We start from the raw sequence: 27,382 nt of genomic DNA on the forward strand, positions 1-27,382 counted from the left end.
TGGACTTAAAAGTTTTAAAATCTTGAGTTGAAAATTTTTAAATCTCAAATTGAAAGTTTTTAAAATTTTCAAATCTAGACTTGAAAGTTTTCGTATCTCGAGTTGACAGTTTTCAAAACATTCAAATCTAGACTTGAAAGTTTTCGAATCTCAAATTTTAAGTTTTTAAAACTTTCAAATCTGGATTTGAAAGTTTTCAAATCCGAGTGGAAAGTTTTCAAAATTTGACTTTAAAATTTAAATCTTAAATCAAAAGTTTTCAAATCTGACTAAAAATTTTTCAATCTATTAGTAAAAAAATCTCCCGAAAATTTTTCCCTAATTACTCGTAATTAGTGTTAAGTGGGTGTTAACTAATCTATCTATCTTCTACCTTATAATTCACCAACACAGTCCTACATCCTTCATACTTCATTCATCAAATCCAACGGTTCACAGCCATCCAATCCAACGCCTCATATCGTCCCACGTACCCACGCCGCCCACATCTCTCCTCCTTCACGCGCTCTCCTTCCTACAACTCGCGGTGCCCAGATCGCGCTCCGCCTCCCCTCGCCCAACAGCGCTCCTTCGCCTCCCCTGCCACCGCTAGCGCCGCCCCCCCTCCCCCGGGCAAACCCTAATCACCGCCGCCGCCGCCACCACCTTGCCGTGTCAAGCGCCACCGTTGTTCGCTCCATCCCTCTCACACCAATCGCAGCGCAGCCACTGCCGCCGCCGATTCCGACGCCCCGTCTTCATCGCCGGCGCCCCTCCCCGCTGACCGCATCCAGATCGACGCCGCCAGCGCGACGGCGCCCTTCCCCGCCGACCGCTTCCAGATCGACGCCGCCAGCGCGATGGCGCCCCTCCCCGCGACCGCCTCCAGATCGCTGTCGTCGACTCGTCCACATCACTGCGCCCTCTCCACCATCCATGCCGTCCACGAAGATCACCCTCTGCCCAGACTCGAAGACGACCAGCTGCCGCAGAGCTCTTGGATCATGGAGTGGACAGTGGAGTGAGTGAGCCTGCCCTGTCATGGAGTGGTCTTGTTGTCGTCTATGGTCATTACCTAAGCTCAAACACCTGCAAACACATAAATGGCCATTTTATTTTTCTTTGACAGGTAGAAGATGATGAAATTGAAGTGTTGTCAAGTTCCTCCGAGGTGGTTAAAGTGTAGTACAAACTATGCAAATAAAATCAATGCCTTCAGAGTCTCTCCTAATTATCCAGGCTTTACGATGGTTCTCACATGGGATATCAGTTTGACAAGTTCCAACTGCAGCCTGCAGGTACTGAATGTTTTTAGCTCTTCTGATGTTAACAGATGCAGATTGTGTCAACCCTTCTCCACGTAGTCTTGCAGTACCTGAATGTCACACAGGAGCAGGTAGTCTTGGTCTTCAACAGTCAATGTGATTGGCGTGCACTGATCCAGATCCATCAATTTGAATGTCTCCTCGAGTTCTGTGGAAATCATCCAACAGGAAGCTTGAGGCTTTTTTCTGTGGACCCTACAGTAGTGTGAGAAAATATAATTTGTTTATAGTTTAACCCTGCTTAATTTGAGTCACTGCAAAATATCATTTATCTTAACAAATAAAGTGATGCAGTCATGTGTCAAACTGTTCTGAAAAATTAATCTAAACAAGTTTTATAACAACTTATTACTGCCTCATTGTTCAAAAAAACATACTATGGCCCGCTATTGTTTTGTATTTATGTTTTGTGTTCATTTATTGACATTTTACATGAGGAATGAACTCGGTATTATATTATGACAAGATCTAGATGAGATTAATGGATGTCAGTGTTACCTCAGTCAGGGCATTGTCTGGTAATGTTTCAGTCGATTAGATTCTGTGCATTTGCATGTACTTGGTAAAAATTTTGCTTGGTCACAGGTCGGGTATTTTATTTCACACAGTGCACAACTAATAGTTCATGCTGGGGGATTTCTCTTTTTGCTTCAAATCTATGCTTTGCCGATGTTCTAAAGTGATTAACATGATACCCCTGCACTTTTTCACCATAGCTTTTTACTTGGGCATTCCATAAAATGAATAGGTGCTTAGCTTGGTTCTTCAATACTGGTCTGATCTGAGAGTTAGGTTGATTTAGTTTGTGTACTTTCTTCCTACTTTAGACTTTTAGGTAAAAGAAAATTTCGTTAAGCTGTATATGCGTCCGATATAAACTGCAGATATGATTTTGACTGCTCATTCAATCAAAATATCAATGTTACTTGAAACATAAATCTACATGGGATTACTGATATTTGTTGATGTACTTCTAAGATTTTACTCTAGAAAAGTGAAGCATACAAGAAAATCTTGCTATTTAGTAAGAATTTTGTGATTTGTGCACCGGTGTATGCTGCAATGTAACATATATGCAGAAAGCGGAAGCCTTTTATTTTCTCTATCATCTGAAACATAAATCTACATGGGATTACTGATGTTTGTTGATGTACTTCTAAGATTTTACTCTAGAAAAGTGAAGCATACAAGAAAATCTTGCTATTTAGTAAGAATTTTGTGATTTGTGCACTGTTGTATGCTGCAATGTAACATATATGCAGAAAGCGAAAGCCTTTTATTTTCTCTATCATCTGATCTTTTATGTTAGCTACAGTTATATATTTATTTTTTGTTGGTTAGGAGGAGTTCAAACAATGGCAACAGTGATTGATCATACTAGGAAATACAAAAATAGATGAACATGAAAACGCTGTTTGTGTGGGCATTTCAGCCTTTCGCATAGTATTTTACAGACAAGTGGTGACTTTTCATTCCACTGCATTGGATGGACAACTGATTGGCCTCCTCTGCTACTGTTGCTAAGGTGAGTTTGCGATCCATCTGCTGTTGGTGCCTCAATTCCTCATTAGATAACTCTTGCCTCAATTCCTCATTAGATAACTCGTAAAACACTAATTTTGCAATACATGGACTGTTTATCTGCAAAATGTTGTACTTTACTGCCCTAAAATATCTGCGCAGGTTAGATAACCTTTCAAATCTTTACAAGTCACAGATCCTTACGAATATAAATGTGTATTTTCATGGGAGGGTGGCTCGTCATCTAGCTACAATAGATTTGATGTTGTATGTTTCCATGTAACACTATAACCCCATGCATTTTTTTTTTGTGATGTTAGTGATATCGTCCGGACGATCACAAGCGCCCACTATGGGTGCCATGGGAGCATTGCTTGTCTATGATGTCACAGAAGACCATAACTTTTGCAAATTTGAACATGTTTCTTATGGAACTCCAAGAACATGCCGACTCCAACATTTCATCATGCTCATTAGAGATAAGATTGACCTAAAGCATCTCCGATCTGTAGCCTTGGAGGATGCAACAAGGTTTGTTGAAATGAAGAGTCTATCCTTCAGCGAGACTTGTGTGTTTGAGACGACAAATGTGGATAAAGCTTTTTAGATAGTCCTCAATGAGGTTGTAGCTTGTGCTGGTCCCGTCTGAGATGGCCAATCTATTCCGGTCTTTGCGGCATATGCCAGTAGTTTTATATCATGACACCGCTCTTTCGATGCTTGTTGTGACTATGGACGTTTAGATCGAATTGCCTGAGCTGACTCTCTTTGTGATTGTTAAATATGGGGTGTTACGCAACACATCGAGGAGACGAAAATTTTTCATTCTGTACATAGGAGTAGAAAAGACAACTTGGATCTGACACTGGTGTTATATACATCTCTCCATCTAACATTTTTAATTTCTTAAAATTATCTCACTTTATATTTGATTATCAAAATATACATGGTCTTTTGGAGTTTTGGTTGCTTAATATAAATAAGCAGATATCTCTCATTTGGAGAAAAAAAATGGCATTGTTTTTCCAGAATTTGGGTGTGCTGATGAGGTAGCGAGGTAAATCGTGCATAATTGTTTATTCTTAGTAACTTCTACGATGCAATTTAGGTACATGAGGTTGCTTTGATTTTAAACGAATCTTGCTAGCATATTTGTTAAAAAAAAAATCATTCATATATATTGCATAGTAAAGCGTAACCATTTGTAAGTTGTAACGAAGTCATTTGTCATATTAGAAACTTATTTGACAAAAAGGTGACATTTTGATGTTGTGCTTAAAACAATTAATTAGCATCCTTATGCAACGGTCTGCTACATTATTATAATGTGCTCCGAAATAAACATATTGAGTAAATTAAAAAAATAATTCAAGATATGCTCTGCACAACAAAAACTTGTTTTTTTCATCGGGTATAAGTTTGTAATAATCCATAACTGTTCTTAAACTTGGGCTGAAGTGAATTGATGCACTAATATCTTTATTATCTACCCCTACAAGCATTGCTCATTTTAAAAATCATTTTGCTTATATGTGATCCGACTTAAAAAAAAATATTACCATCGTTTGCGATGTTTTTATTTGTACGGTTTGCTTGTTGGATTCATGCTGCTATACTCATTCATCTATGTTGACCACTATATACTTTTTGACAGGTGAGCTCATTAATATTTGAGATGATGAATATCACAGAATCTGTTGTAAATACTTGTTAGAGCTAGAGCTAGAGGTGATTCTATGAGTTTGCAGCTTCTAAAGACTCATGATTTTTGTATTTGATTGTTAATCTGGAAGACCACAAATGTTAAGTCATGCTACTGATATGATTGTTTTAATCTTCAGTAGGCTGATCATCATATACCTTGTTATATCTGCACACATGAATTTTGTAAATTCTGCAAGAAAGCTATTTTAGCTTTGTATGTTGATTATTGTTTGATTCACGTTATAAAATATCGCCGTAGCATTAGCACGGACCTATTACTAGTACTATAGATTAGTTAGGGAGGTAATACTACTCTATAGAGTAGTTAGGGAGGTGCTTGCTGTTGGCGCGCACGCGCCACCTAGCAGCCCCGCACATGTGTGCAAGCTAGCAGCCCATGCCTGCCCAGTTGCCCTATGCATGTACACGCCAGGGCATGCCCTGCATGCTACAGTACTTCGAAGTACTGTTCCTCTTCCATTCTCCATTTTCTTCGAGAACCCGGCATTTGCACTTGACCATGTGAATCCCGTTGCGAAGATCTTCTAATACGGTGTCCGTCCACCGTGTGTAACCTCATGTCCAATCTTGTCATCCGGCATCTTTGATCGTTCTGGACCTCAACTCCTCCCTGAGTCTAGTCCCGATCCACCATTGACCAAGATCGACTTCGATCACCTGCACACACCTGAACCAAACGACCGACCGTTGTTTTTTATAGATGTCGCAATCTAACCAATGTTAGTCTACACACACTTCTTGTACTTTCGGTACTTGGTCAATTTTCCAATACAAAAGAACTATAACCACACATGGTTTCACAGAAAAACAAATGAGTTTGAATGAATATTTTTCACTTCAATTGATCACAACTTTGTCAAAAAAGAAGTGAGGTAATGACTCCAGTTTTTAGTTCTGTGTTTAGAATGTATGTCACCCTAGGAATTATTTGAGGGATAATATTTTTGTTAAGCTTAAAGATAGCAAGGGCTTTAAGGTGCTGAGATATTGTACACCCTATGATAATTTGCCTCGACTTCCATGAACACTGGGACTCTGGGAGTATGTTATGCAAAGCCATGTTGGCGCTAGCTTGGTATTGTTAAATTTTTTTTCTACAAACCATTTGAGATAAGTTGTTTGGAATAATCTCTCCCGGTTTGTAACCCTTTATTCTCCCGGTTTGTAACCCTTTATAGTCCCGGGTAACAAATCGGGAGAGAAAATCTAGGACTAAAGATCATCATCTTTAGTCCCGGTTTAAAGATGCCATGTGACTGACACAGCCATCTACTAAAGATTTTTTTCTTTTTTCTTTTTTTCCTTTTTCCTTTTTCATTTTTTTTCTATTTGAATATTTATTTCAAACCAAACTCAATAAAAACATCCTTATTCACATAATCATCCACAAATCAACAACAAAATCATCCACATCATTCACACAAACATTATAAAATCATCAACAAATTTACATCACAGAATCATTAACTAAAACATCTAAAAATCCCCAAATTTACAACACAAAACCATCTAAAAAAATCCCCAAATTTCGTCCCGCAGCCACGCCGGACTGCCGCCCGCAACCGTGCCGGCCACGGCGCCGCCTGCAGCCGACGGCCTCGCCCCGCCGCCCGCCGCATCCCCCTACGGCCCGCGCGTCCTCCCGCATCCCGACGCCCGCCGCCAGCCACCGCCTGCCGCATCCGCAGGCCACCGCCTGCCGCATCCGGCGGCCGCCGCCAGCCGACGGAAAGGGGAGGAGGAGGAGAAGAGGGACGGCCCGGGGGAGGAGAAGGAAGAGGGAGGAGGAGAAGAGGATAAGCTTGTAGGAGAGGAGGAAGATATAGGAGAAGGATGAGTACTAGTTGGAGTTCTGTAGATAAGGTCGAGGGATTGAGAGATAGAGAAATTTTTTTGGCCTCCCACGCGCCTTTTTTTCTCTTCCAATCCCGCACGCGTTTTTTTAATCTTTATCCCGGTTGGTATAAACAACTGGGACTAAAATGCTGAATTTTAATCCCGGTTGTTTATACCAACCTGTGGAGATTATGAGTACCCCATACCCACACGGTATTGTTATCCGACTAGTTATAGGGGATAACTTATATATATATAATATGTAACAGATCATGACTTGGGTATTACGTTTCCCTGTATATTATGAAACGGCCTAAAGTCCTGGTTTGATAAGATTGTAAAGTAGATTTAGGAAACCGATACCGTATTGGTTAAGGTTTCTATCTTGTAACCCTGCCCCCCAACCTATATAAGACGGGCAGGGAGCCCCCTCTAGAGGCATGAGACAACTAGATCGTCAGATCTATACTACACCCGGTGGATTAAAATCCCCAAACAGGAGTAAAGTATTACCTCTCATTGAGAGAGCCTGAACCGGTCTAAATCCTTTGTCTCTGCATCCATCCACTTTTAGGTCTCGTGCGCTACCCACTTTTCATATTGCCGAAAATTTGTTTCGACAATTTGGCGCGGCAGGTAGGGGTGCGTCGAGTTATCTATCAAGAAGTGAGACGGAGCCAATTAGAAGTCGCCGAATCAGATTCAATCTAGCAAGGAAAATCAACCTCAGCAAATTGAATCGCTCCAATCTCCGACGTCACCAATGGTGGTGAATCCTCAAGATGCAACTCGCCAAGATGCCGGCTGGAGCTGCTATACAGTCCGTAGCCAAAAAAATCGTCTGTATCCAAGAGATCATCGGCCACGTCTCCAGCTACCAGCCTGCACAACCCTGCTTGATCGTACTGCTCTGCATGGAGGTCGGCCACGGGAGTCACCACTGCTATCTGGACAGGCATGCTGGAGCGACGGATGTTCACATGCACCGGATAGCAATCGAGCCGCCGATCCAGTCGTCGTCGTCGTCGCCGTTTTCTGTTATACTCGGTGAGATTGATTCCGATGAGATCAGACGGGACGTTTCAAGTTCGACGCGGACTCGGCGCCTCGGCGGAGGCGTGTAGCAGCGCGTCATCCACCGCAGCCATCTATCAGCCGTGTGAAGACAGCTACTCGCCGGGATAGCAATCACCCGTCAGCACATGCACTTGGACATGCAAGGATCGGCTCTGCATCTACACGCAAAAACACATGCATGCATGGATAAAAACTGCTTTCCGACATCGGCTGATTTATCGTTCCAATCTATTATTATAATTATGATATTATTTTTAATCATAGATTGATCTGCCCTTTGATTCTTCTTTTTCTCTCGCGTGCATATACTGGTGTTCGACGGCTCCATGATTATCTCCGACGACGGCATCATGCTGAAGGACTGTCGGTTACAGGGGCAGATGCACGCACAGTGGCATGCAATACTTTCAGATGCATGGACATGCAAATTAGCATGCGTATATGCTGCATGCATACATCAATATATATAGCATATAATATCTATACGTTATTGCTAATTGCTATTCCTAATCAGTCTGATTAATATATTGGGCATTTTTTGCATATGAGATCATCGTTGGCCTATCCATCCGGCTGACTTCGCCCTGATCTGGCTAGAGCCAGCTGCTCACACACATAATTTGCACTCTGCCGTATGCACATATATACATGCGTGCGAGCAGATTGGGAGCAAACGTGTGTGAGGACATATCCTAACGTTTTCCAACCATTGCTGGGCGTCTTCATCTTCACAGCCGGCTTGCCTTCGCCGCCGCCGACTGGTGCCTCCGCCTACACGGCTGGCCTATTATGCTGCCGTTGTTGAGCGTCTACGTCTTCACCGACCGGCTGGCCTTCGTCGCCGCCGACTGGTGTTTCCGCCTGCACGGCTGGCCTATTATGCCACCGTTGATGGGCGTCTTCACTTTCATCGTCAGTCGCCTCAAGCTGCTTCTATGGCTGGTGTTTTCATTGCCATTGACGGACGACGTTGTTCCCATATCGGCTACCTCTGCTGTCACCAACGGGAATACTAAAAGCTAAGTCATCATTTATTTCATTCTTTATATGATATTTTCCTTTTCCTCTGCCTCACTATATCAACTGGTTCGCCGTTGACTAGTGAATCGGGGGCTACAGATGTTATATCATATTTTTCAACAATTTTCATCATATTTATCTTGATTGCTCGCGACATAATCTGAGTACAAAAGTGCCTATCAAGTTATGGAGTTCCATCTTCCTATGCTTTCCGTTTGGTTTGTCAATGGATAGTTGTCTTTGGGCCGATTCCTAGCACCCGGGGGCTCGTTGGATGGACCGAGTAACGCAAGGTGCTAAGTATTACTCGGAACAAATCAAAAGCATAGAGATAAGATAATTTATTTTCTACTCTTAACAATTGCAAAAGTACCCGAGTAGTAAATTTTGATTCGTGAAACTTTGTTCTATTAATGACGAACTCATGTCACTCATATGCATGTTTAGGAAGTGCCTAGGCCGACTCCCGATGCTTGAGGGCTATGACTAGTCGAGCAGAGTGTTTAAACGTACGGAGTCATCTGCTCGGGGAAATCAAAATTGACAAGAGGAGAAATATATATTCATAAATATTTTAATATACTTGAAATTTTCCTCGAGTATTATATTTATATCAGATACTACTCATCCTATATGTTTGTTCTGCAGGATCCAGATCCAGATATGCATAAAAGGGATTCATGGCTTTAAGCTTATCTCTTACGCTCCAGGAATGGATCAGTCAGAACATCACCACCGGCTTGCTTTCGCCGCCGCCGACTGGTGTCACCGCCTGCACGGTTGGCCTTTTATGCCGCCGTTGTTGGGCGTCTACGTCTTCACCGACCGGCTCGCCTCGTCCACCGCCGACTGGTGTTTCTGCCTACACGGCTGGCCTATTATGCCGCCGTTGTTGGGCGTCTACGTCTTCACCGACCGGCCGCCTCGTCCGCCGCCGATTGGTGTTTCCGCCTGCACGGCTGGCCTATTATGCCGCCGTTGTTAGGCGTCTACGTCTTCACCGACCGGCCGCCTCGTCCGCCGCCGACTGGTGTTTTCGCCTGCACGGCTGGCCTGTTATGACGCCAACTGATGTTATCTTCTTCACGGCTGGCTACGTCGCCGTCACCGCTAATAGGCGTCATCATCTTCAACGCAAGCTGTCTACGTCTGTTGCCGACTAGTTTATTCACTTCCATGGCTGCATGATTCTGCCAGTGTTGATTGGCCTTATCGTCTTCATCGCCGGTCGTCTCGTCTGCTGCTGACTAGTGCCCTCACCTCTATGTCTGGTTTATACAGCTACCACTACTGATGGACATCATCGTCTACCGTTGCCGACTGGTTATGCCGCCGTCTATTGGTGCTTTTATCTTCACAACTGCGCGTCTTCACTACCAGTTTGCTTCTATTGCCGCCGACTCGTGTTCACTTCATCACGGCAATGCAACTTTGTCATCATGGTGGAGCGACTTCATCTTTATTATCTTCGGCACCGGCAAACCCATTTGCTGCTACTTCGCAAGTTTTTCTACTTCATCAACCATGACGTCAGAAGATCTTCGACATCTCGGCATGCGATGCCGTGTTATTTTACTACAACAAGTGGCTCTCCAATATTCAGGATTTCTACTTGGACATCTTCAACACATATCTTCAATCAAACAATGACTACTCGACGACAAGAAGCTATAATTCTCGACTCTATGTTCAGTTGTTTCCCAACTAACCAAAGAGTCGGGGGGCTACACAAATACATGGCTCAAAATTTGACAAGCTTTATGTCACTGACATCATCACCAGCACCTCTGCTTCATCGACCCTGACATCTCCGCTGTTGCTAATGGATGATTATGTTTTCGCCAACTTATTATTTCACCTTCACGGTTGACCTACTATGCAAATGCTGATGAGCGTCTTTGGTTGCTACACAGCTATTGACTGGATCACCGACATCGTCATCTTCATCATGTCGGTTGCGTTTGTCGTCGTCAACTATTTTCTTCATCTTCATGATTGGTGGATTTCGTCATCGCCTCTGATTTGCCTCGTCTGTCACCGACTGATTATTTCGCTGCAATGGCTGCACAACTTTATCGCTGGGCGCCTTCATCTTCATTGCTGGCTGACCTGACTGCTGCCGACTGGTTTCTTCGCCTCCACGGTTGTGCAACTTCATTACTTTTGATTGGTATCACTATCTTCACTGCCACCAATATTTTTGCTATCTCTGGTGGGTAATATTATCTCTATATTGGTCGTCTTGTCTCTATGCCAACTGCGTCAGCTGCTATCAATGGACCATTGTAACTACGACAGAAGGACAAGCTATATGATCAGGGGCTTACTAGCTCAAACACAAGTATCATACCTTCAATTTGGACTTATTCTGGATACATGCAACATGAATTCATGATCATGGTCTATTTTCTACGCTCAAAGACTAGACAATTTATTATTCCCCGTAAGGGTTATCAACCAAATACTTGCGCTAGTCGGGATTCAATTATTATATCTATTTTGGAGTATCCCATAAGGGATAACCACTCAGATCATAAGCTATTCATATGAGCTACGCTTGGTCTATATTACCCAGAAGATTTATTACTCGGGAGCATGTTATATGCGTCATCCTTTAAAGGGTGTCGAAGGCATATTTTTTGGCCTAGGCCTAATATGTCTGCAGCCCATATTTTCAGGTGTGGCCTGTCACGTTCTTTTAGGGACTTAGGCACTTTTTGCTTAGGCCAAAGTGCGCGTGATCAAGTGCCCAATACCTTAAAATCCTTTTATACCGCAGTTACTCAACTTTTTGGGAGTTGGTACAATGCATCTTAAAAGGTGTCAAACAGTAAAGCTTTATATAGCTGCCCCGCTGACTTTTTTATATAGTCATGGTGTTGTTTGGGTTTTTAAGCAATTGATTGGATACAATATCATTGCTTTTTGCCACGTAAGTGTGCATTTTTATTGACCAATATTATAGCTTAGGCTGATTATATATTGTGGTCATTTTCCAGGCGGTTGGTAAATCCTTTATGAGTTTATTTACTCGGATTTTATACCACATATGCCATATATTTCCAGGTGTGGTGGAACCATGTGTCTTCTAGGGACTTAAGCACATCTGTTAAAGCAGTGTGCGCATGGCGTATGCCCAATACTTTAGAAATTTCTTTATTCACAACATACAAGCTTCTTTATAGCTATTTTGCTATGTGAATTTTCAATAATGTAGCCAACTTTAGGTTACACTCATCATATTTTACAAAGCAGTCGGTATATCACTTGGATCATATTATTCAGGGATTCACACCGCATATGCTACATATTAATATTAAGTCGCTTGGTTGACTACAATTATCGAAACCACTCGGTTGGTTAGATTATTTATTCCTTGATTATATGTTTGGTTTGTTCAATTAACCACATAATCGGGGGTTACACCTATTAGGTGCATCTAGTCGATGCACCTGACTTTATTTTTTCAGCCCTCCACAGTCTTCTGATTTGGAAAAAGTACTCGGGAGATCATGGCGAAGATGATTGAAGCACTCGGCTTTGGAGTAATCTAGTTTGAGAGAAGATTATCTTTCCGACTGTGAAGGTCTCAGGGGCTACTGTGGAGATTATGGGTACCCCATACCCACACGGCATTGTTATCCGACTAGTTATAGGGGATAACTTATATATATATAATATGTAACAGATCATGACTTGGGTATTACGTTTCCCTGTATATTATGAAACGGCCTAAAGTCCTGGTTTGATAAGATTGTAAAGTAGATTTAGGAAACCGATACCGTATTGGTTAAGGTTTCTATCTTGTAACCCTGCCCCCCAACCTATATAAGACGGGCAGGGAGCCCCCTCTAGGGGCATGAGACAACTAGATCGTCAGATCTATACTACACCCGGTGGATTAAAATCCCCAAACAGGAGTAGGGTATTACCTCTCATTGAGAGGGCCTGAACCTGTCTAAATCCTTTGTCTCTGCATCCATCCACTTTTAGGTCTCGTGCGCTACCCCCTTTTCATATTGCCGAAAATTTGTTTCGACACAACCCGGACTAAAGATACTATGGCGCCTGCCACGGCCTGACACTGAATGAATCGGGACTAAAGATGATTTTACCAACTGACTAAAGATCATCTCATTTTAAACGGGGACTAAAATGATTTTTAGTCCCGGTTTATGGGTGAACCGGGACTATTGTGTTTTTTGGGCAACCCATAAAAAATCGTTTCTCTACTAGTGAGAGAATCCTTTTCAATTTTCCACGCGAGAGCATTTTTTCTTTTCATCACAATCGATACGTATTACCTTGCAAAGAAACATTTTATGTTGCACTTTCAGGTTGGTGAGAATATGGCAAATCTTTTCCCTTATAGCTATTTTCACTCAAACGCCAGCTACCAGCTACCGGAGCATCACCAAACTCCAAGTGAAGAATAGACAAATTACATGGCAATTATTCCACTTTGTGAAATATTAGTGACACATGTTGCAAGATCTTAAGTTATTTTATTTATTGAACCTACTAGGTGTTACCACAATATATATTGATGTATTTTCATCAAGAACAATGTGATATTGTTCATCTAATGTAAAGATATTGCTGTGGTTCTACTCAGTGAATTTCTGATATTTACATTAATTTTTATTTTGTATGAAAATAAAAATGAGGCTTCACTGCAATGATTTATTTCTTTCCATATTGAAAGCTGGTTGCATGCTCAGAAGTTATGTTTATTTTCCATTTTTATCTTCAATGGAAATTACAGTGAAGCTTGATTTCTGTCTAAAATAGGAATGGCTTGTCTTGTCTGTGTATTTAGTACCCACTGCAAAATGTTAGATTCAACCAATATGTAATGCATAATGTTTTGCGGAAAAATTTCAGTGGTAATGTAAACTATATAACTATCTGTTCGATTGCTGAAAGTACCAATGCTTTTGCAATATCAATTTTTATCATAGCGTTAACACGGACATACTACTAGTTTGTTGGTGAAAAGTAGATATAATGTGTAATATAGATTACAGATATCCTTTGTGCAACCTGTATTTTCCTCAATTATACCTACGAATTTATGGTTTTCTACTACTACTCCCTCCGTTCCACTAAATGAGGCGCACATGTATTTTAATATTTTGCTTGTGAGACTCCGACCCTCTGAAACTCTCCTTTCCTGATCCTTTGTTTAACAATTATTTTATTGTAAATTAAATTTTATTTTATGAAAATAATATCATTGGATTGATATTTGAATTTACTTTCCTACGATTAAGATTTTGTTGCTACAAATATTGTATATGAGAAATTTATAATCAAATAATAGTTTTATAGATTGTGTCAAAGTTTGACTGTCTTTTTAGTAGGAGGGAGGGATCGAGTAGAACCATATTGTGTCACTGATAATATAATTAGTCTTTTTTTTTGCGGGGTATATAATTAGTTTTCTACAGCTGTATTCCATATTCTTGTATTCAGAAAAAAAAAACTAGGCTTATTATTTTGATTTTTTTTCTATAATTCCCTATAGCATTTTTTCCTATTCTTTTGTGAAGGGTATTTTCTTGCCTTTACTGGCCTTTTAAATCGGGATTAACGGAATTTTTACGGGCAAAACAAAACTTACAAATTATTCCATGCAAATGCATGGTTTGTCCGTTTGGGTTGATGATATTGATATACGGGCTAACGGCAGATCCGAAGTATTCCATCTGAACATCAGTTATGGCCCCGTTTAGTAGGACTCCAAACTCCAACTCCCAGCTCCAAACTCCTACTCCAGTTGGAGCTAGCTCCTATTGGAGTTACAGACCCATCAAAAGTGTTTGGCAAACTTTTAGCCCCAGATCTGAAAAAAAAAAGAAAAAAAAGAATCCCCGCCGTCAGGCCGCGTGCCGCCGTCAACCGGCCAGCCCACGCGCCGCCGCCAGCCCCCGCGCCGCCGCCCAGCCCGTGCACCGCCGCCAGCCCGCGCACCGTCGGCCAGCCCCCGCGCCGCCGACCACGCGCGCCTCCGTCGGTTGCCGCCGAATCTTGCCGGAGAAGATGGGAGAGGAGAGAGAGGATGGGAGGAGGAGGAGGAGTTTAGGGGTAGTTCAATGGCATTTCTGTTTAAATACATCAAAATTTTAAAGGGTAGTGGGTCTTTTGGGGTGGAGTGGAGCTGTGGAGCAGAAAAAAAACCAGCTCCACCCCCGTAGTATAAATTTGTAGAGCTGCTCTGCCAACTCCGCTCAAAAAATAGAGAATTTGTACCGTTTGGCACAGCTCCAGCTCTAGGTAAGTTGGAGTTGGGAGCTAGAGCTGTGCCAAACGGGGCCTATATATACGTCAATGACAAGCTCCTCACTTCACACCCACTTACACAAACTAGCTTCCATTGTGGTAGACATGGACAACCACGTTAAATCTCCCTTGATCTTCCTTCTGCTCTCTTATATTGCTGCGGTGGTAGTATATCCTGCTGGTTGTGAAGTACCATCTCACAAGACGGGGCACCATTCTGCATTGTACAACCCACAGCAAAAGGATTTCCCAAACGAGCGACTCTACAACGCCTATCTTGTCATACAGCGGTTCAAGAGCACCATCACTAGCGACCCCAAGAACATCACCGCAACTTGGATAGGCCATGACCTTTGCGGAGAGACGACCTACATCGGCTTCTACTGTGGAGCACCGTCCGGGCGAGCTGAGAAGTTGACAGTAACAGCGGTCATTTTGAATGGCTTTAGCCTTCATGCTCCGAGACTGCAAGGATTCGTTGATCAGCTTCCAGATCTCGCGCTATTCCATGCTGCTTCCAATAATTTTGGTGGTGATATCCCCCTCCTTACCAACCTTGGTTACATGTATCAGCTTAATGTCGGTAGCGACATGGCAGTCCAATCACATCGTCCGTCTGACAGACTTGGAGCGAAAGGAGGAGGAGAAATTGGCGGTGACCTAGGCTGCATAACCGCCAACATAAAATTTAAGTTTAATATTGGTGTTAACTACGGAAAAGGAAGAGGCATCCATCCCGGAGCCACGGATGCTAAGGCGCTCCTCCTCAACTACAATAACATAGCCGGTCAACTTCCGGCGGACCTCGGCTTCTCCAAGTTGAGCTACCTCGCCCTCGCAAACAACAAGCTCACCGGGCCAATCCCGTCGTCAATCTCGCACCTGCAAGACTCCCTCTTCGAGGTGCTTCTTCTGAACAACCAGCTCTCTGGTTGCCTTCCTCACGAGCTCGGCATGCTCACCAAGGCCGCAATGATCGACGCCGGCATGAACCAGCTAACCGGCCCGATCCCCTCCTCCTTCTCATGCCTCACAAGCGTCGAGCAGCTCAACCTGGGCGGCAACCGCCTCTACGGGGAGATCCCCGACGCGCTCTGCAAGCTCGCCGCCGGCCCAGCCGGCCGCCTCGCCAACCTCACGCTGTCCAGCAACTACTTCACGTCGGTCGGCCCGGCGTGCTTGTCGCTGATCAAGGACGGCGTCCTCAACGTCAAGAACAACTGCATTCCGGGCTTCGCCAACCAGCGGCGGCCGGCGGAGTGCGCATCGTTCCTGAGCCAGCCGAAGACGTGCCCGGCGGCGACCGCCACCCACGCGGCGTGCCCCGCCGGAGCTGCCAACGCCGCGGCGGCGCCGGCGGACAGGGTGGCAAAGGACTACTCCAGCTACGTGACGTACGCTACACTTCACAAGTGAGGCTTGCATGCATGCAGTAGGGGACAGCTAGAAGCTAGCGTCTCGCTGGTATTTTCTCTTGTATTCTTGTGTTCGTTTGGTGTGCTCGTGAGTCGTCATTGTGGTTTGTTTTCTCTGCACGTGTGGCTAGCTATGGCTGTCACGTCTAGATCTATTCTCACCTCTTGTACTCGTGTACCTGTACTATGTGGAAATCATTGGTGATTACCAAAGTTTGGTGTGTGCCCTGCCCTACATGTTTGATAAAGTTTACATCATGTAAAGCGTATCTTTCAAAATAACATCATGTAAAGCACCAAAATGTCGGTGGCATTGGGAACATGGGGCTGAACATATCACGTACTGTACGTCTGTACGTTATTTTTAAAGACTTTTGTCACCCAGTTCCTCTGTTTTCGACGAGAACATCACGCTTTTCTTTTCAAATGACTGAAACAGAGTTACTCTGTTTCTTACAAGGACCTCAGGCATGAAACAGAGTTGCTCTGTTTTTTACACCAGTACAAACTCTAGATTATGAGCGTGTTTGGTTGCTGCCCTGGAGCAAACTTGCTTGGCCTGAAGCCTGCCGGACTGTCTCCATGCATTTGTTTGGTTGGCATCCTGAGAAGTAGCCTAACACAGGCAAGTAAGCTCAGGCTCAGGCGTAGGAATATGGTGGCCTGAGTCAGGCAACTAGGTTAAGAGGAAAAGTTGGATCAAATTGGAATATTCATGCCATGTGTCAACATGTGGTACTGGTTGCTTGTACTAAATACTTGAGTTCTGAATATTTTATTCTTTCTCTGTTTGCTTTCACGTGATTCAATTTCTCAGGCCAAAGTCACCAACCAAACAACACATTTCATAGGATGCCTGGCCAGGCAAGTATAACCCTAAGTTTTTCTTCCACACAGGCTTGTATTTTTCTCAGGCACCTTGCTCAGGGCACCAACCAAACAGGCCCTATATTTTCTGCGGAAAGCAATGTAGCTCGCATATTTGGTCCTCTATTTAGCATAATCTTAGTAGTGAAAATGGGATATCCTTATTGTATAGATCTTTATCTTCGTTAAATTATAAACTCACGGAGGCCGTGGTATGCGGCGACAATGGTGTGGTGACAGCATCTCTCCTACGAGATACACTATAGTGACCCAGTGAAGGTAAGGTTATGCGGCAACAACGGTGGGACAACAGTGAGCCCGTTCATGTTGTAGGGAATTGGGGGCGATGGGTGTTGTGCTAGGTGGCGTAGCAGCAACAACGTTTGGCGAGATAAATTACGGCGCTCGGTGAAAGTGGTGCCATACGGAGATGGCAATAGTGCAAACAGACTTGTTCGCACTGTGGGGTGCGTAGATCGTTTGAGCAGCATCAGACCTATACTTGGCGACGACAAGGTAACTAGGCGAACTAGTTCCATCCCTTTCATTCGCTTAAGGCGAAACGGAGTAGTTTTTGTGATGGCTGCAGTGGTAGCGAGAGGATATGGCGGTGGAACAGCAGTCTAGCTCCGCATCTCCTTGCAGTTTTAAGCGAGGAGAAAATGCTTGAAGCTTAGTCTTCTAGTGGCGATCTACATTGCATGATGCACTTATGTAACCTTGGACTCTGCATATTCACCTGTGAATATAGAGGCGGATTTATGTCCATTATCTTTTAACAAAAATAAATCCTCTCCATCCTGAAAAAAAAATTAAATGAAAACTTCAGAGTATTGACATGCCAACATTACATACAGATCTAGCCATGCGAACACAATGTATCTATGCTTTTTTATAAAGTTATAGCCAAGTAAGTCTAATGCTCAAGATACAATCATGCCACATCATCACCTACTAGTAATAATTACATATTTAACCTCATGTAAATATAAAACATCATCTACAATTTATTTAATTCTACAAGTCAATATGCAAGCATGTCCAATCATTATCCCTCACATCATTTGCACAATATTTAACAAATCTATCTATTATTCTTATAATATTTAACATATATTTATCAATATGTTTCACATTAAAGTGCGGGTATCATTTAATTCACGATAACTATTGATAAACCTTGATGTTTTATCATTTTTTCCTTTATATTCCTAACTTGATTGTCAAACAAAATATTGATAATTGCTGCCGCAAAGCGTGGGGAATCACTTAGTTATAATAATAAGAACAACGCTATTTCATCATCAAACAACATTTTAGAAATAGCGAGCCACGTCAAATTGCGGACCACCCATCTCCTCGTCGCGCTGCTATGCTTCGCTGCAGCAACGGCCGAACCATCAGAAGGGACGAGCCCAGCCCCGCACAGCCGCGGGACTACCCAGCGACCGCCTGTACCGCGCGTACCACGTGATCCAGCGCTTCAAGCGGCACCATCGATCACGTACGACCCGAAGAACGTAACAGCCACCTGAATCGGCGGCCATGACATACGCGGTGTGCGTCGTCGCTGGCGATCGATAAGGACATGATGGTGCCGGAGACGGGTAGAGGCGCCGGCCGGCTCGGTCGTTCTCCAGCTACGTGACATGATATGCCACTCCGCACGACTGAGATGCCGCAGCTAGCGATGGAACCTTGCGTCACGCCACCACGGTGGTGCGCTTGGCTATTTCGCCCGTGTTCGTTCGTAGGGCTCGTCGCGGTGTACCACTCGTCACTCGTGCATGTTTGGTTGTTGGTGCTCGGTGTCCGTTGTACGTGCCAGACTGCCAGTGCGTATAATGCATGTCAGCATGTGCATTTTCTGTTCGTTGCCGTGTTTGCGGGGGGATTCCGCCTGCGAATCTCATTTGGATGTACGCTATAGGGTACGCCCTTGCGTGACCAATGAAGTTGGGATGCACCATGTGCCCGTGCGGTGTTGATCGTTTTTCAGTTTTTCACCTTGGCGTGCCGTTTAGCTAGAAATGCAAGTGTCGGTGCCAACGACCTGTGCATAAGACAGGCTGCATCGAGAATGGTTTTTCCACTTGAAGTGTACTTCAATTCTGGATGGTAGAGCTTTCACTATGTCAAAATATGTTGAATACAAATTTCACAAAACTATACATATTTTAAATAAACTATTGTAAAACTATGAATAATATATCATAAAACTATAGTTTAGTATTAAATTTATCACGAACTCCAAATTTGTGGCATAATATCCCAAAACTACAGAAGCACCGATTTTATCCTGAAATTGCAATGTTTTGTAACTCCGGAAGAGCATTATTAGTGCTCAGAATTTATTCTCTAAATACATTACTTAGTTTGGTGATAACTTCATTACGTAGTTTTGTGATACTTTGATTTAAATTTATAATTCTGGGATAAATTAATGCTAACTTTTTTACTTCTATGGTACACCGTTTCAAATTTATAGTTTTGCAATAGTTTAATCAAATATATATATAGTTTTGTGAAATTCGATAACATGAAGCCAGGCCCACGAAGGATCATGTCTATTGACTAGGGAAGGTTCACATTGTAGTAATACATAAGGCCTACTATATTCCGCTTTACCTGTGCCCCAGAGGACATCCAAATATTCGATCTGCAAAATGAGTCCCATTGGTAGCCAATGGGATGATAGAGCTGGCCCAAACGTGGCCAGGGTGTGTTGAACTGTCCACCGATTGTTTTTTTAACGAATCGGCGAGCCGCCAATTTCATTGAATAGACAAGGAAAAAAATACAATAAAAACTCTACAGCCAAGAACACTGTATATGCTTAGGACCTTTGGTCCGAGTGAACTAAACAGTTGGCCAGTCGCCAAGACTTCTTGCACCCACCAAAGCTCATGTTATGGCTTCCTCTTTTATTTTTGCCAAGAGCTTTTTGTGTTGAAAAGTTCTACGTTTAGTCACTAGCAATGTTAGGGTGCGCAAAGCCTTTTTGGAAGCTCCTTTTATGTCTATCGTGTTCTCCCACCATTCAAGCACTGTACGTTGGAACATGCCACCATCGAGAGGGATTTAGCTGGTCACATGCCGTCCATGCTGCTTGTCACCACTGATTTCAGTCCGGTTCTTTTGCCTGTTTTGCGTCCACATGCGGTTCGGTCGGGACTTTCTACAAAAAAAAATTATTTTTAAGAAGGGTATTTTTTTTATCCGGCCTATATATCGAATCGGATATATGCAACCATTTAAATTAAGAATTTAACCCCACAAATAACCCAATATAAAATTCACTCCTGTGGGAATTTGAACTCATGACTTTTGGGTGCTATTCAGGTCACTGCAATCACTAGGCTACGTGCCCTTCCGCAAACCTATCAAAAATATTTAAAATGCAATAATATGAATAGAAAAAATAAATGACAGATCTAATAGAAAAAATAAATAATCAGAATAGGAGTGCATCATGAAACAGATCGTGTGAACATAAGTTTTTGATGTACACAGATATCATCTAAAATAATCTAAAAAAGATTGTTCAAGTATTTTTCAGTAGTATTACACCTATGTGAAAGTCTCGTCTTCAAATTCATCATGCAAAGTGCGAAAAAAATCTATCATATTTATATTGTTAAAATTAACTAGAATATTTTAACGGCTAAAGTTTAATAAATTTAGTTGAGATTTCATATATGTGCACTACTATTGGAATTACTTACACAAAATTTTCTTCTTTTTATTCATTTGTTAGTTATTGTGTATATGTGTACACCGAAAATTTATATGCACAAGATACGTCCCGTTGTATAAGTAAAAGTCTAAAATATGTTAATACATGGCCATAATTGTTACGCTACTGTCGAACACCAAAATATACTAAAGATGGAAATCCCAACAAGGTATTTCACATCTTTTCCCAAAGTTATGCATTTCTATATGCAAGCACCCACATTGCAAAAAAATAAAAAATAAACACGATACAACTATCGATAATTATGCATTTTAGAATACATACAGGAGTGAGTCGGCGCGACATATTTTGTATATCGAAGTCATTATAGGAGCATATACGTTTTTCGCAAAAAAAAAAAACGAAAAAAAGAATGACAGAAGCTCCTACGTGATTATGCTAACGTGTATAGGCTGGGCCTATAACATAAACCATCTTTTAGAAGCGTCTCCTGTACTTCTTCGTATAGTTCAACCAGTATTGACGTATCCACTCTCCATGACTGCGACGCCGCAGCTACGTATACGATGGGACCGTGCGCCCCGGCCGGTGGTGTTTTGGCTCTTCGGCTTCATATCGCCCGTGTTCGTGGGCTCGTCGCGGAGTACGAGCGCCGCCCCATGCATGTTGGATTGCTGGTGCTCGTCGTCGTCCGTTGTGCGTGTCGTGTCGGCGCGTTAACTCGTGCATCTCACCATGTGCGTTAGGGACCGTATGCCGTGGTTGCTTGTGATGCGGGGGGGTTCTCGCCTGAAAAATCTCATTTGGATGTATCGCTACGCGGTACGCCCTTGGCATGATCATTGATCAATAAAAAGCTGGGATGCACCATGTGCCCGTGGCCCGTGCCGTGCTGAAAATCGCTTTTGAAGTTTTCCCGTGGTTGTAGCTAGAACATAAATGTCGGTGCCAACGAACAGTGTGCATCAAGACAGCCTGCATCCAGATTTATTACAGGGAACAATACGCCTTCATATACCGTGGGACAATGATTCTTCCGCTTCTGTTCCGCTTGTGATGAACAAGCTGTTATCTCAAGATTAAAAAAAAAACGAGATTTGAAAAGTGGGATTACACTCCAAACATTTTTTTCTTGTAAATGAATTGAGGATTGAACACGAGACCTCAAGATTAAAACCACACACTTTTAGCTCTTTGCCACCGCATGCATCTCTTGTTATCTCAAGATTGATGCAAGCTTTTGTCACCGTGTCAAAATAGATTGGTGCAGTGCCGGGCTTTTCCGGCCATAACCTGAAATCAGGCCCACGAAATGATCATGCCTATTGGACTTGGGAAAGTTCACATGGCAGTAGGCCTGTATGTTAGTAGTGCAGGAGAACCGGCCCAAATAGGGCCAGGTGTGTGTTCAACTGCCCTGCGGTTTCAGTCAGGTCCGTTTGCGCCTACACGTGATTTGGGCCGCTGATCCGTCGTCGATGACGACTGAGATGAGACCGATCCCCTCGAGAATTTCACGCGAACGCGCGCGTTGAGCGAGCACTTGGATTTCACAGCGCCTCTGCTCCCTCGTGTTGCGATGCTCTGCGGTGCCTCTGCTTCGTTGAAAAACAAGCAAGCCAGGCCGAGACGCGACGGGTCGCATAGAACCATCACGAATGAATTGAAAAGAAAAGGAAAGAAAAAAAAAAGCTAACTGTGACATCAAATACAGAGTACAAAGATATCCAGCGGGTACTCGTATCAATTATTTATATATTCAATCTAAAAACTGTGGTATAAAATATAGAATTATACTCCCTCCATTCCAAATTGATCTACATATTTCATAGGTACACCAAGAATAAGAAAAACTAATAACTCTCTCATACTATATTTACTCTAGCAACAAATTCGATGCATACACCATTCCCACTATTTCCTTGCCAATAGCAAATCAAGATATTGTATGCGAGTTATAAATACTTGTGTGCATGGATGCATGCATCAATGTCCATTTACTTCAATTCACAAATAACGAATAGACTTAATGAATGAACACAAATATATAGATCATTTAGGAATAACCTTAAAAAACTATATGTAGATCAATTTGGAATGGAAGGAGTATATGAGAGAATAGAGAATATATATATGACAACATACCACTTTACATGAACTTTGGCCTTGATCTTTGTAGACATGGTTCACACATAATAGACCATGTCGACTTCATAGCCATCTGAATGCCGTCCAGATTACGGGACAACGTTTTTGAACTCTTTCCATATTTTTGAGGTGTAAAAGACAAGCTTTCACATAGAAAATCCTCAAAATCATATTCTGTACCGAATCTACAGTTCCTGACAACACCATCGGGATGGCAATCCGAATGGTTGTAGTATTTATAAACTTTTATGGAGAAATGTGTATCATGTCTCGCGCTCAATGTGAGCGGAGGTAGCTTGCCAACACCCAGCTTGCCATTGAAGATAATAAAAGAAGTATTAATGTTAAAGTAGGTTGCAACTATTGCGAGTGAATCATGCTCATGGTTATCTTCAATTTGACACACCTCAAACTCCAAATCAACCAGGACAGCTTTCGGGATAGCAAAAATTGTCAGATCAATGGTGCCGAAATGACCAGTGTTGATGTGCCATATGAGCTTTTGAAAATCTGCATAGAAAGATGGAGCGTAGATAGAGTATCCATCTATTAACACTTGATCTTCTTCCTCCTTTTGACCCTTAATAATTAGGCGATACTCAATTAGCACAATCCCAACTGCATAAATGCCTCGAGGAGGGGTCATCAGAGGTTGGAGGCTATGAGCACCCTGCATTGTAATTAACATATTTTTGGAAAAGATTAGATCTGCAGTATGTATATATTAATTGTTCAGGAAGTACCAGAGAAAACTGTATGGCATCGTCAGGTACTCACCGGCTTAAGTTTACATGGGTTTTCTCTTGAGTAGTCAAAGACATAGTTGCGCAGCTGACTATTGCGTGTATCTCTGAATGCAAATATACCATAGATCTCCAATGGAACATTACTAGGAGAAGATAGATTCAGACCAAGTACTTGTATAGCCCGACGGCATGGTTCCTTCCCGTCCCTATCTAACCATCGCCTTTCCCACTTGGGGAGTGCAGGCACTAGAAGTAGAAAATCAAAAAAAGTCAAATCAGTACATCTTGAATTATTGTTTGTGATCTAAATGTGATTAGATAAAGGAATCTGTACTGATAAAAACTATTTCTATAACAGATGGCATTTGGATTGTTAGTACACAAATTGGACTAGTGGACTTACTCAAATGATCCGTAAATGTTAGGTTTGGATCTAAGTTGAATGGCCCTTCAACTACAAGAGACCCCTCCCAAGATTCTGAAAGATCGGGGATGGGAAACTTCATTTGTCTGAGAATCTGCTTCTCCCATGTCTCCTCCCTATCAGCTGCATAATAAGGGTTCCCGTCTTCATACCTAAACCCATCGCCGTATTTCATGAAAATGTTCCTTCCATTGCTGTAGAAGGACACTCCACTCCCATCGGAGTCATAATCAGTTTCGTACGTGTGCGGCCCATATATTTTCTCCAATTCATGATCTTCGAGATGACAGGGTTCTCCGTGTCGCTCCTCGATCATCCTGCACACGTATAGGTCGTCTTCTCTCTCTTGCTCGCGTCGAAGGCGACTTAGTTCGTCTTGCTCCTCGATCTCCCTCTGCAATAAGTCGATCTCTTTGTCCCATATCCAGGTGTTGAGTATCTCGCGCTCTGCTTCCTCTCTTGTCGCCGCCAAATCCCGATCTAACTCCACGCCGTCCTCCATATAACAACCTCACAGAGTATTGAGCCTCCGTCGACGACGTGGATGGACTTGGGATGAAATTCCGATCAACTGAATCCATGCCACTAGCGCGAACCCCTCGTTCTATATTCATGTTCTGCGTGTGTATACGAGATCCTTTGGGTATTCCGTATCCGATATCACCAACCTTTTTTTTTTTTGCGATGAGATATCACCAACCTACAGACGTGTAGGATACTAGGATGCTGTTTTATTTCCAAATGGAAAACGTACATAGAAGGTCCCTCGACTTATCATTGGATTATAAAACATCGTCCAACCGTAAAACTAGATATATATATATATATCATCCCTCAATTTATAAAACTTGATCACTTTTGGTCCTTTCACGGTTTTTTTTTTTTTTTGCCGGGACGGCCAAGGAGGTGGCCGACCTAAATTTATTAAGACTGAAAGGAAGATTCCTTTCACGGTTTTAACCGCGGTTTTATCCGACGTGACGGCTAAGTTAGCGTGAGACTCCACATGAACCCCACGTATCAAGATGACACATCATCATCTCTCTCCCCCCTCCTCTCCCTCTCTCCCCTCCCTCTCTCTCACTATTCTCCTCTCTGGGCAGGCCAGCCGGCGGGATGAGGCGGGAAAGGAGAAGGTCCGGCGGCCTGCGAGGCGGCGGCGGTGACGGGCGAAGCCGTGGCCGTAGCGATGACGCGGGAGACGAGATCACCTCAACCTCATCGTGGGTACGTACGGCGCCGTGCCGGTCAACGTGCCGCGGGTTGCCGGCGTCGACACATTAATTGGACGCTACTCCTACTCATTCGAGCCCATGCATGGTGTGCTTCTATGAGAGTAGTGTGTGCATCCTCACCTGATAGCATAGCGAGCCAGTCGACGACGATGAACGATGTTGGTGTTGTTTGTGGCCGCGAGGTATCGTCCATTTGCGGCGCTGTGGAGCATGAGGATGGGGAAGCCGTTCAAGTGGAGTATGTGCACCGCCAGTAACGGATTTAGAATATGGGTGGTATGACCTAATTTTTTTTCTAAACACAATAAATCTAATGATACTAATACATGAAGTACAATGCACAGAATAGACTTTTTAGATAATGGAAGCTTTATTAAGACTCAGTCAAATACACTAAGATGATACATTTCAACTGAGCTCACCCCCGGCCTCTGCATAAAATGCACACAGCCAATAAAAGAACAAAACTAAACCCCCATCACAAAACATAGATATTAGTGACTATCAATCCGTAGACTAGATCGTCACCCATGCTCCTGGGTAAAAACATCCCGTGCCACCTGGTCCAAACTAAATGCACAGAATAGACTAAATCACCAAAAGTTTACAATGATATATTAAAGCATCTTAAAACATCCAAAATTATTAATTAAGTAAAATTTTCATTTAACGAAGCTTATAAGACTATGAAAGTTTAAATTACCATACTATTTTTTGTTTATTATGGGTCTACGCGGGCGGGCGCGCGGCGCACTGCAGCAAGGAGGTTAGGAGGCAGGTCTCTGTGAGTCCGTGGCTCCGTTTTCCAGTTTTCCTCGGCTCGACAACAGCTCATTGCGGCGGGCACACACTGCGGCACTGCGGCACTGCAGCTGCCAAGGCAGCAAGCGGACTGGGGTGGGCGGGCCGAGCGGCGTGGCGCGTCATGACGTCAGCGCATGGGCCGGCGGCGGCACGACGCTAGTCTGATATGATCGCGTGATTCTAATCACGTTGGCGGCTCGACGTGTCGCTAGGGCGTCAGGGAGAGGAGGAGAAAGGCATGTCTGGGCCCGGCGCAAGTCGCGCGACCGCGACGCTTCAGTTTCTTTCCTTCCCTTTGATCCACGCGCGTGCGGGCGCGGGATCGCTATTCTCTTTTTTTCTTAATAGTAGGGCCGATTGCCGTCCGGACCACCCTATAAATCCGCCATTAGACACCACCCACATCGCGTGCACAAACGCACAGCTCAACTACATGGAAAAGCTGCTCCCGTCGTCGTCTGCGCAGAGGTATGTGCCATGGACGCGGCTCCACAGCCATATGTGATGCCTGCTGTGGAACTGCTTCATTGCCTTCGGCGAGCAGCAGAGGCGGCGCGGGGCTCTTGGTTTCTTGGTGCTCCGGTTAGCAGGCGGGCGGAGGAGCTTGGCGCTCTTGGTTTCTTGGTGCTTGGGTCAGTGAAGTGACGGAGATAGCGCGCGCACGGGAGGGGGGGCGTTCTTGCTTTATTGGCGCTCCGATCGGCGAGCAGCGAAGACAGTGGCGAGCTCTTGGCTTCTTGGTGCTCCGGCGAGGAGAGAGCGCAAAGAGGAGAGGAGTTCGTTGCGACGGTTACTACTCGGGGCTCCAGGCACAAGATGGGAGGGGACCCTAGCCGGCGATGGTGGGTTGCGCCGCCGCCATGGGGATTCGACGGCGCCGGTGGAGACGAGGCGGATGGAGTTGGGGATGACAAATTGGTGGGCGGCGGCGAGGTGGCCATAGGAGGATGGCTGCTTTTCCGCACTACCATAGGCTGGCCGCCGAGGAGGAGGGGAGGGGTCCTCAGGCGGCCGCATTGCCTGCCGTTGGCCACCACGCACACCCCCTGCTCATCTTCAACCGCGTGGAGAGAAGTAGGATGGGAGATGAGGGGAGAGAAGATCGAGGTGCTGACATGTGGGGTCCACATGGATCCCAAGCTGACTCAACCGCCATGTCAGATAAAACCGGGGTTAATACCGCCTAAGGACTCAGAGTGACCCGGTTTTGTAAGATAAGAGATGTCATATATTTGGTTTTTCGGTTGAGTGATGATTTTATAATTCAATGATAAGTTGAGG

The 27,382-nt window shown here is 43.7% G+C and overlaps 2 protein-coding genes and 1 long non-coding RNA gene across 6 annotated transcripts; 2 read left to right on the forward strand and 1 right to left on the reverse strand.

The window, feature by feature from the left end:
• The first annotated feature begins 536 nt into the window (after nucleotides 1-536).
• On the forward strand, nucleotides 537-3,737 carry LOC127761965 (uncharacterized). 4 transcript variants are annotated; one of them, XR_008015336.1, is made up of 4 exons: nucleotides 537-1,000; nucleotides 1,109-1,509; nucleotides 2,646-2,829; nucleotides 3,146-3,737. It is a non-coding gene; the product is annotated as an uncharacterized LOC127761965 (long non-coding RNA). The 4 variants fall into 4 exon arrangements; XR_008015337.1 differs by having other exon boundaries at nucleotides 1,109-1,277; nucleotides 1,344-2,829; XR_008015338.1 differs by having other exon boundaries at nucleotides 1,109-1,277; nucleotides 1,352-2,829.
• An 11,133-nt stretch (nucleotides 3,738-14,870) lies between these two features.
• On the forward strand, nucleotides 14,871-16,406 carry LOC127762611 (uncharacterized protein At4g06744-like). The gene has a single exon (XM_052287096.1). The coding sequence runs from the start codon at nucleotides 14,871-14,873 to the stop codon at nucleotides 16,179-16,181; it is 1,311 nt and encodes a 436-aa protein (XP_052143056.1). The 3' UTR covers nucleotides 16,182-16,406.
• A 6,487-nt stretch (nucleotides 16,407-22,893) lies between these two features.
• On the reverse strand, nucleotides 22,894-24,564 carry LOC127762612 (uncharacterized). Its single transcript, XM_052287097.1, has 3 exons — nucleotides 24,042-24,564; nucleotides 23,670-23,884; nucleotides 22,894-23,562 (listed from the first exon to the last, which is right to left on the reverse strand). Exons 1-3 carry the CDS (start codon nucleotides 24,562-24,564, stop codon nucleotides 22,894-22,896), a joined length of 1,407 nt encoding a protein of 468 aa, XP_052143057.1.
• Nucleotides 24,565-27,382: the final 2,818 nt, after the last annotated feature.

This window comes from Oryza glaberrima, chromosome 2 (genome assembly GCF_000147395.1).
Source record: "Oryza glaberrima chromosome 2, OglaRS2, whole genome shotgun sequence".
NCBI classification, from domain to species: domain Eukaryota; kingdom Viridiplantae; phylum Streptophyta; class Magnoliopsida; order Poales; family Poaceae; genus Oryza; species Oryza glaberrima.

Excerpts from the sequence above, each read along its gene's own strand:
- LOC127762611 (XM_052287096.1), top strand. The coding sequence starts at position 14,871 with ATGGACAACCACGTTAAATCTCCCTTGATCTTCCTTCTGCTCTCTTAT.
- LOC127762612 (XM_052287097.1), bottom strand. The coding sequence starts at position 24,564 with ATGGAGGACGGCGTGGAGTTAGATCGGGATTTGGCGGCGACAAGAGAG. Across the intron at positions 23,885-24,041 it reads AACATTTACGGATCATTTGA|TGCCTGCACTCCCCAAGTGG; the intron begins GTAAGTCCACTA and ends TTCTACTTCTAG. Across the intron at positions 23,563-23,669 it reads ACCCATGTAAACTTAAGCCG|GGTGCTCATAGCCTCCAACC; the intron begins GTGAGTACCTGA and ends ATTACAATGCAG.